Raw genomic sequence first — 10,490 nt, forward strand, 5'->3', positions numbered from 1 at the left:
AATTACTGTTTAAACCAAGGTTATTCATCGTCTTTCCATCTCTGTTCAATGCAGCGCTGATGGGAATTGTGGTTGAGGGAATGGGGCCAAGAAAATGTGGTCAACTTTCCTAGCCATCGCAAGATTCCTATTTTGGGGTGGCACAGTGGCTGAGTGATTAGCACTGCTGGCTCACAGCGCCACGGTCCTAGGTTTGATTCCACCCTTGGGTGACTGTTTCCTTCCATGGTCCAAAGATGTGCAGGTTCGGTGGATTAGCCATGGGAAATGTGGGGAATTGAGTCTGGGTGGGATACTGTTTGGAGGGTTGGTGTGGACTTGATTGGTCAAATGCCCTGCTACCACATTGTTGGGATTCTATGACTCTTTGCCCAAATGCTTGTACACTGTGGAGAGCAGCCAGAATACTCCTGAAAGGCCTGTTGCCTCAGTTCTATATTCACTGCAGCCTCTGCCAATAGTATTCTTGTTGGTTATTGAGTTCTGAGACTGCCATTTGTGCTTTGAACAGTACAAAGCACAAATGGCAGTTAATTTAATGTTAATTTTCAAACATTATCCTTGTGTTTTGGTTCTTAGTTACTGCACTGCTGTTCAAGATGGAGGAAGCCAACCGAGCAAAGGCCCAGGATTCTATTCAAGCAATCACCCAGGTAATGCTGCTGCAACTGACAGCTCCAAATCGGTACTTACGGATTCTCCAGTAAAGCTGCAGTTAATTCCAAAGAAAGGTTTTCTTTATTCTTTCATGGGATGTGCATTTCACTGGCAAAGGCCAGTATTTGTTATCCATCCCTCAGTACCCTTTTAACTGAGTGGCTAGTTTAGCCACTTAAAAGGGAGTAAAAAAGTCAACCACATTACAATGGGGTCTGAATTCACACACAGGCCAGTCCTGGTAAGGGCGACAGATTAGATGGAGTTTAATTTAAATAAATATGAGGTTGCTGCATTTTGAGAAAGCAAATCTTATCAGGACTTACACACTTAATGGTAAGGAATGTTGCTGAAAAGAGTGTAGTTCGTAGCTCCTTGAAAGTGGAGTCGCAGGTAGATAGGATAGTGAAGAAGGCGTTTGGTATGCTTTCCTTTATTGGTTAGAGTATTGAGTACAGGAGTTGGGAGGTCATGTACATGACATTAGTTAAGCCACTGTTGGAATATTGCGTGCAATTCTGGCCTCCTTCCCATTGGAAAGATGTTTTAAAATTTGAAAGGGTTCAGAAAAGATTTACAAGGTTGTTGCCAGGGTTGGGGGATTTGAGCTACAGGGAGAGGCTGAACAGGCTGGGGCTGTTTTCCCTGGAGCGTCGGAGGCCAAGGGGTGACCTTATAGAGGTTTACAAAATCATAAGGGACATGGATAGGATAAATAGTCAAAGCCTTTTCTCTAGGGCGGGGGAGCTGAAAATGTGTTGCTGGTTAAAGCACAGCAGGTCAGGCAGCATCCAAGGAACAGGAAACTCGACGCCCTGGGCCAGAGCCCTTCATCAGGAAGGGTGGAGGAGTCCATAACTAGAGGGCATAGGTTTAGGGTGAGAGGGGAAAGAGACCGAAGGGGCAACTTTTTCACACAGAGGGTGGTATGTGTGTGGAATGAGCTGCCAGAGGAAGTGGTGGAGGCTGGTACAATTGCAATATTTAAAAGGCATCTGGATGGGTATGTGAATAGGAAGGGTTTAGAGAGATATGCGCTGGGTGCTGGCAGGTGGGACTAGATTGGGTTGGGATCTTTGGTGGGCAAGGACAGGTTGGACTGAAGGGTCTGTTTCCCTTCTGTACATCTCCATGACTCTAGTGAACCAAATGGATTTTTCTAACAATCAATTATAGCCTCATGCTCACCGTGAATAAATTCCAGATTTATGAACTGAATTTCAATTCTCCCAGCAGCTGTGTTGGGATCTGAACCTATAGCCCTCCAGAACAAAAAGCTGGGCCTCTGGATATTCATTCAGGAGGCATTGCCACTCTGGCATAAATACCCATATACTGCCACAGCGACCATCACAGTGGGACGGTAACTCACTACTGCCACAGCGACCATCACAGTGGGACGGTAACTCACTACTGCCACAGCGACCATCACAGTGGGACGGTAACTCACTACTGCCACAGCGACCATCACAGTGGGACGGTAACTCACTACTGCCACAGCCACCATCACAGTGGGACGGTAACTCACTACTGCCACAGCGACCATCACAGTGGGACGGCAACTCACTACTGCCACAGCGACCATCACAGTGGGACGGTAACTCACTACTGCCACAGCCACCATCACAGTGGGACGGTAACTCACTACTGCCACAGCGACCATCACAGTGGGACGGTAACTCACTACTGCCACAGGGACCATCACAGTGGGACGGTAACTCACTACTGCCACAGGGACCATCACAGTGGGACGGTAACTCACTACTGCCACAGCGACCATCACAGTGGGACGGCAACTCACTACTGCCACAGCGACCATCACAGTGGGACGGTAACTCACTACTGCCACAGCCACCATCACAGTGGGACGGTAACTCACTACTGCCACAGGGACCATCACAGTGGGACGGTAACTCACTACTGCCACAGCCACCATCACAGTGGGACGGTAACTCACTACTGCCACAGCCACCATCACAGTGGGACGGTAACTCACTACTGCCACAGCCACCATCACAGTGGGACGGTAACTCACTACTGCCACAGGGACCATCACAGTGGGACGGCAACTCACTACTGCCACAGGGACCATCACAGTGGGACGGCAACTCACTACTGCCACAGCGACCATCACAGTGGGACGGTAACTCACTACTGCCACAGGGACCATCACAGTGGGACGGTAACTCACTACTGCCACAGCGACCATCACAGTGGGACGGCAACTCACTACTGCCACAGGGACCATCACAGTGGGACGGTAACTCACTACTGCCACAGCCACCATCACAGTGGGACGGCAACTCACTACAGCCACAGCGACCATCACAGTGGGACGGCAACTCACTACAGCCACAGCCACCATCACAGTGGGACGGTAACTCACTACAGCCACAGCCACCATCACAGTGGGACGGTAACTCACTACTGCCACAGCCACCATCACAGTGGGACGGCAACTCACTACTGCCACAGGGACCATCACAGTGGGACGGTAACTCACTACTGCCACAGCCACCATCACAGTGGGACGGTAACTCACTACTGCCACAGCGACCATCACAGTGGGACGGTAACTCACTACTGCCACAGCGACCATCACAGTGGGACGGCAACTCACTACTGCCACAGGGACCATCACAGTGGGACGGTAACTCACTACTGCCACAGCGACCATCACAGTGGGACAGTAACTCACTACTGCCACAGCCACCATCACAGTGGGACGGTAACTCACTACTGCCACAGGGACCATCACAGTGGGACGGCAACTCACTACTGCCACAGCCACCATCACAGTGGGACGGTAACTCACTACTGCCACAGCGACCATCACAGTGGGACGGTAACTCACTACTGCCACAGCGACCATCACAGTGGGACGGTAACTCACTACTGCCACAGCGACCATCACAGTGGGACGGTAACTCACTACTGCCACAGCGACCATCACAGTGGGACGGTAACTCACTACTGCCACAGTGACCATCACAGTGGGACGGTAACTCGCTACTGCCACAGCGACCATCACAGTGGGACGGTAACTCACTACTGCCACAGGGACCATCACAGTGGGACGGTAACTCACTACTGCCACAGCGACCATCACAGTGGGACGGTAACTCACTACTGCCACAGGGACCATCACAGTGGGACGGTAACTCACTACTGCCACAGGGACCATCACAGTGGGACGGTAACTCACTACTGCCACAGCGACCATCACAGTGGGACGGTAACTCACTACATTGAGGCACTTGACTGGGAATTTTCGTATTGTGTGTGTGTGGTGTCCTCTGAAGGGTTAGTGCGACCTCACTGCTCTAAGGAACATTTCAAGAGCCAGTTCTCTATAAGAAGAATCTGTTATTGTACCTAAACTGCACTTCATAGTGTGGTGGTAGTGGGTTACACTTCACTCTGGGAGTCCTCAAGTTGCTGTGGATGCTTGCACCTTCTCCTGCTCTGGATCGTGACGGGAGAGGCTCCAATTTTCTCTCCGTCACCACAGCTGACCAGGAATCTGTCCCACTCCCAGCCCCAGCCGTTGGTGTGTCCCACTCCCACCCCCAGCCGTTGGTGTGTGCTGGAACGAATGATGATTTGGCCCTGGTATGAACTCTCCTTCAAGTTTGGGCTTTGAATTCAGGCTGACTCAGTGGCAGTGACTGTACAGGATGTCCACTGTCCATGGAGAGCAGCAAATTCAGATGCAGATTCTCTGCAAGAAAGAGCAAGGGTGTGACATCCCACCCCTGTGCTCACTGTGTAGTATTTTCAGTGTTCATGGGCCCATTAGTCTTTACAGGTCTAATTGCTGATTAAGGTAGTGGTAGTAGACACTTTCAAAGCATCTCATAAAAATTATACGACTTTAAGGCATGTGGACATGAAACTTTAGTTTGTGTATGGTTAATACGTTAAATTTGCAGGGTTTTGGGGAAATGAGGAAGGCTGGTGTGTGACCGATAGGACACTGCTTTCAAACCCAGTACAGACAAATTGGCAAATGGTCTTGTGTGATCTGTAATTGTCTGAGCAACTCTGGATATTGTGACACTGCAATTTGTGATACCTTGTGTTGAAGAAGCCTCAGTAACACACAAGGCATGCAGCAATCCTCTCTAACTGCTCTGTTGGCCTACAGATTCTCAGCCAGACTAAGCCCCCCGTGCCACCAGTGCCGACCAGCTTGTCCTCCCACCTTCCCGCCAACCAGCCGGCACCCAAGTTTCTCCGGCAGGGCTCCTTGTCGATGTTGGGCTGCTCAGCAGGGCTGCCTGCACTGTCAGGGTCTGCAGTTCAGCCTCCGACCTCCAGCTCTGGGAAGCTGTATAGCACGTTGGAGAGCACAGAGCCCAGCAAGATGGAAGGCACCACCAGCACAGATGGCAACATGGACAGCGACAGGGTAAGCCTTTTGCGTGACCTGAGCGGAATGCCCCAGTTTCGTCCCATGTACAAAGAGTCTTATTTATGATAGAAGCACAAGTGTGGTTGGGCCTGGGTGAGAGGATGGGTAGATGTCAGTGCTCATCCCACCTCTTGGACACCCTTGTACCCTCAGCCTGGAGTCACTGCTCTCCTGCAAGGGGATTGGAATAAAAGCAGGCATGGGAAATTTCACCAGAAACCCTGCAACTCCCCATCCCAAACAAACTTTACTTGTGAAGCATCAGCACACACAGTTAACCCCTCTCCTTCACCCAAATGAGCACACTGTTTTGACACAGCATTTAACCAACTGCTCATAAGAACATATTGAACTGGAGGTGTAAGCTAGATCTTCCCTTGAGCTTTTTCCACCATTAGGTTTCACAACAGATCATTAGCCTCTGTCATCGATGTTCTTAACCACTGAACATCCACAGCTGCCTTGAGTATAGAATAGCAAATGTTCACAACTTTCTGTGTGGAGTAGTGTCTCTTGATGTCAATGTTAAAAAACCCAATCCTTATCCTGAGATGGAGGGTCTAGCCAGGGACAGAAAAAAACCTCTCATCATTACCCTGTCAACCCTCGAAAGAATTCAACAAGATTAGCTCTCCTTCGAACAGCCATAGACTGTGAACTCATTCCACTCTCTCTTCTCTCTCCACCTCATTGTTGGCTCCTTTATTCTCCTCCTTCCATTCCGCTCCCCACTTTTTAATCCTTCCCTGTACGGTTCACCCTCCCTCCTGGTTATCATCTGCAGCTGATTGACTTCCTTATCCTCACTGGATCCTTCCCACAAGACAATCATGGCTCAAAGCAATGAGGCTTTCTACCTCGCCTTTTCGCTCCCTAATCGTATAGAACAGGCTTTTCAGCCCATCGAGCGAGAGATACACCACTCCCTACGTTAGTCCCACTTTCCCACACTAGGCCCATATCCTTCAAGTGCTCATGTGTCTCAACCACCCTCCCAGGCAGTGCATTCCACCCCAACATCCTCCGGGTGACAAAGCATTTCCTCAATCCCCTCTAAGCCCCTTGCTTTTCACTTTGAAAGTGAGTCCTCTTATTCTGGCCCCTTTGACTGAAGGGAACAACTGCTTCCTGTCCATGCCCCTCATCATCATATACACCTCTATCTGGGTTCTCCCCTTTCCCCCTCCAACCTTCTCTGCACCAAAGAAAACAATCTGAGCTTTAGCCTCTCTGAAATGCTACATCCCAGGCAATAAATCTCCTCTGCACCCCATCCACGATATATACAGTATCGTCTTATAAAGCACACCCGTGCTGAACCGGTCTGTGCTCGGTGACAGAAGGGATGCCCAGGCAGACGAGGGAAAATGTTTCGCGGAGAGAGGGTGTGTGCTGACCATGTTTCTCCCTCTGATCGCAGTACCTGAAGAAGCTGCACACGCAGGAGCGTGCAGTGGAGGAGGTGAAACTCGCCATCAAACCCTTCTATCAGAAAAAGGAGATCAACAAGGATGATTACAAAGACATTCTCCGCAAAGCCGTACATAAGGTAAGCCCTTCTCAACCGTTGGTGATGGTTTCTGCAGCGACTCAAAATGGTGAGAACTTTTAACACCCATCCCCAACTCAGTCTAAAAAGTATTGACTGTCATTTGTTCCCTTTCTCTTGGTCTAAGTGTCAGAACTGAAACAGAATAAAAATAACTCAAATGCTGCAGATCACAGCGGGAATGCTGTCTGAACCCCTGGGATCGCCAGCAGTTTTGTTTTCACTACAGTTTCCAGCATCTGCAGTAATTTACTCCTACAGAATAAAAATAAACTTTGTTGGATCCTAGTCTCCAAAGGGCCCCAACATGCCAGACTGCCAGCTGTGCAATTTATATTTCTGGCTTTCTGAATGTGACTGGTCTCTGAGGAAAGTCATCACCTTTTCACTGGGGAGACCAGCATTTATTGCTGTTCCTAGTTGCCTGTTCAGAGGTTATAGTGTCACAGAGATGTACAGCACGGAAACAGACCGTTCGGTCCAACCCATCCATGCCGGTCAGATATCCCAACCCAATCTAGTCCCACCTGCCAGCACCCGGCCCATGTCCCTCCAAGCCCTTCCTATTCATATACCTATCCAAATGCCTTTTAAATGTTGCAATTGTACCATCCTCCACCACTTCCTCTGGCAGCTCATTCCATACACGTACCACCCTCTGCGTGAAAAAGTTGCCCCTGAGGTCTCTTTTATATCTTTCCCTTCTCACCCTAAACCTATGCCCTCAACTTCTGGACTCCCCCACCCCAGGGAAAAGACTTTGTCTATTTATCCTATACATGCCCCTCATGATTTTGTAAAATGTTGGTGGTGAGGCATGCAGCTGAACTGCTGTAGTGACACCCATTGTGCTGCTAAGGAGGTAGTCTCAGGTTTCAGACCCAATGTCAGTAAAGGAACAATCGACATTATGTTCTGGGCTGTAAAAAGACTGGTGGGTCATAGCTCACGCTGATGTAATCAAAGTTATTAATGGTGGTTATATACTCTCAAGACTAGTCCTTCCACCAAATGTGAGAAGTATTTTGTGTTAGGGAACTCCTAAATTGATGTGGGTTTGTAATTTTCAGTCACCTCACCCCGCTGATGGAAGATGGAAGAAAGGGCGTGTTCATATATAGACAGGAAATGACATCAGAGACAAGACGCTTTTCTACAAAACTTGAACGTTAGGAGCTGGAAACTACTCAGCGCTGCTGCACTGTTAATCAAAATCATGACTGATCCATCTCAACTCCATTTTCCCACACTATCCCACGCCTCTTAATTCCAACACCTATATTTTCAATTGACTAGTGGACTGAACAGCCCCAGTTCTCTGCAATAGAGATTCACAACTCACAGGTGACGAGGAATTTCTTCACTCTCAATGCTGACTCCATTATTTTACAACTTGTCCCCTTAATCAATATATCTGCATCCCTCTGCAGGCTTTTTGTATTCGGCTCCATGGGTCCCTTAATCGCACTAAACGCATCTTTCACATTGCTCAAGTCAATAACAGGACACTCGAGTGTTGAGAGAAAGTGGGTGGGGAACTGTGTCTGGAGGGCAGAAGGGGAGCAAGTGAGGTCTGCAGATGCTGGAGATCAGAGCTGAAAATGTGTTGCTGGAAAAGCACAGCAGGTCAGGCAGCATTCCTGTTCCTTGGATGCTGCCTGACCTGCTGCAATTTTCCAGCAACACATTTTCAGTTGGAGGGCAGAAGGGTCTAGGCAGGGAGGTTGAGGTGCTCTCTACTGCAGAAGAGGAGTAAAAAGTCAGGTCTGCAGATGCTGGAGATCAGAGCTGAAAATGTCTTGCTGGTTAAAGCACAGCAGGTTAGGCAGCATCCAAGGAACAGGAAATTCGACGTTTCGGGCCAGAGCCCTTCATCAGGAATCATTCCTGATGAAGGGCTCTGGCCCGAAACATCGAATTTCCTGTTCCTTGGATGCTGCCTAACCTGCTGTGCTTTAACCAACAACACATTTTCAGCACTGCAGAAGAGGAGCCCAGCTTTATGATACAACCTCCCCAAATCCCAGGAATCAAGCTGGGAAGCGCTCTATGCAATCCTTCCATAGCCAGAACTTCCTCCTTCATATAATGAGATTAAAACTGTACATAATACTCCAGGTGTGGTCTCCCCGCTGTCCTGTACAGTTACAGCAAGACATTGCTGCTCCTGTACATGAATCCTCTTGCTGCGAAGGTCAACATAATCATTTGCTGCCTTCACCGCCTGCAGTTATAGAGATGGACAACATGGAAACAGATCCTTCGGTCCAACCTGTCCATGCCGACCAGATATCCCAACCTCTTACTTTTCAGTGGCTGGTGTGCGAGGGTACCCGGGTCTCCCCTTTCCCAATCTATGGTCATTCAGCTAATAATCTCCCTGCCGGGTTTTTGTGGCCTAAGTGGATTTATCCACATTATACTGCATCTGCCATGAATCTGCCCACTCAGCCTGGCCATACCACAATATAGCCGAGCTCTCGGAGTATTTGTAGAGCTGTACTCACTCAGGCAACTTCGGAATATTCCATCATACCCCTGACATAAGCCGAGTGATGGACAGGTTTCTGGAGTCGAGTACAATTTCCACTCGCTGACCAGCTCTTGAAGCTGCAGTATTTATGTGGCTGGTCCAAATATGTTGCTGATCGATGGTAACCCAGGATGGGGGCCGTTCAGTGATGGTGATGCCATTGAATGTCATGAGATGGTTAGCTTCTTCCTTGTTAGGAATGGTCATTTCCTAGTATTTGTGTGACACGAATGTTCCTTGCCGCCTATCAGCTTAAACTCAAGTGGTTGTCCACGTATTGTTGAGGTCAGAGTGGTGCTGGAAAAGCACAGCAGGTCGGGCAGCATGCGAGGAGCAGGAAAATCAACGTTTTGGGTAAAAGCCCTTCATCATTGAAGGGCTTTTGCCCGAAACGTTGATTTTCCTGCCCCTCGGATGCTGCCTGACCTGCTGTGCTTTTTCCAGCACCACTCTGATCTAAACTCTGGTTTCCAACATCTGCACTCCTCACTTTTGCGCTGTCCTGGTATTGTTACTTACCGAAGGTGCCCATTCTCAGCCGAACCTCACCTCACCTCCTCTCTCTCCGCTGCAGATCTGCCACAGTAAAAGTGGCGAAATCAACCCTGTCAAAGTTGCCAACTTGGTGAAAGCGTACGTGGAGAAATACAAGTATGCACGAAGACACAGCAAGAGACCCGAAGAAGGAGGACGCCAGAGCAACGGGAAGGAGGCCGGGAAGTTAGACAAACATGGAAAAGCTTCAGCACAGACGTAAACGGGAACGAGAGACAGTTTTTATTATTTACCAGAATCCAATAATTTTGCGCACCTCCTTTTATTTTCATTTTAATAAGTGTGAAGACTTTTTTTTAAAAAAGAAAACTTTAGAAAGTCATTCTGACGTTCCTGGGTTTATCTCATTGTGGCAGTGCCTAATGATCCTGAATTAGATGTAAGAAACTTGGGACACTTTTAATGAAATGCTGAGGGGTGGGGAGGGAGGGAGGGAGGGAGGGGGCAGAATATTCTTGGAAAGTAAAGGACAAAAAATGAACCTTTTAAGAACTGTTTACTGTATCTCCTGATCGCTGTATATAAGATAGGAGCCACTGGCAAGCTTTCTCATCTCCTCCCGTGTCCTGTTGATTTTTATTTGTTTTTCTCTTCCTTCTCCTCCTCCTCCTCCTTCCTTCTTCCCTTCCCTCCCTCCCATTTTCTTCATGCATGAAGTTTTTTTGTAGGTCAGTGAATTCCATACAGCTGCACTGTCTTTTAAATGGTAATAAACGATATTACACAGTCAGCCATTCTGAGAGAAGGCAATGTATCAGAGAGAAATGATTTTTCCTGTTGAT

At 48.6% G+C, this 10,490-nt stretch overlaps 1 protein-coding gene across 3 annotated transcripts in view; it reads left to right on the plus strand.

Moving 5' to 3' along the window:
• scaf1 (SR-related CTD-associated factor 1) overlaps positions 1-10,122 on the plus strand; it is a 43,524-nt gene extending 33,402 nt beyond the window's left edge. For all 3 annotated transcript variants that reach the window (XM_060849594.1, XM_060849597.1, XM_060849595.1), the window contains exons 9-12: positions 580-653; positions 4,805-5,068; positions 6,492-6,620; positions 9,728-10,122. In XM_060849594.1, coding sequence (XP_060705577.1) covers positions 580-653; positions 4,805-5,068; positions 6,492-6,620; positions 9,728-9,910 — 650 coding nt within the window. In that variant the 3' untranslated portion in view covers positions 9,911-10,122. The remainder of the gene's footprint in view (positions 1-579; positions 654-4,804; positions 5,069-6,491; positions 6,621-9,727) is intronic.
• The last annotated feature ends 368 nt before the right edge of the window (positions 10,123-10,490 follow it).

This window comes from Hemiscyllium ocellatum, chromosome 33, assembly GCF_020745735.1.
Source record: "Hemiscyllium ocellatum isolate sHemOce1 chromosome 33, sHemOce1.pat.X.cur, whole genome shotgun sequence".
In the NCBI taxonomy this organism is placed as follows: domain Eukaryota; kingdom Metazoa; phylum Chordata; class Chondrichthyes; order Orectolobiformes; family Hemiscylliidae; genus Hemiscyllium; species Hemiscyllium ocellatum.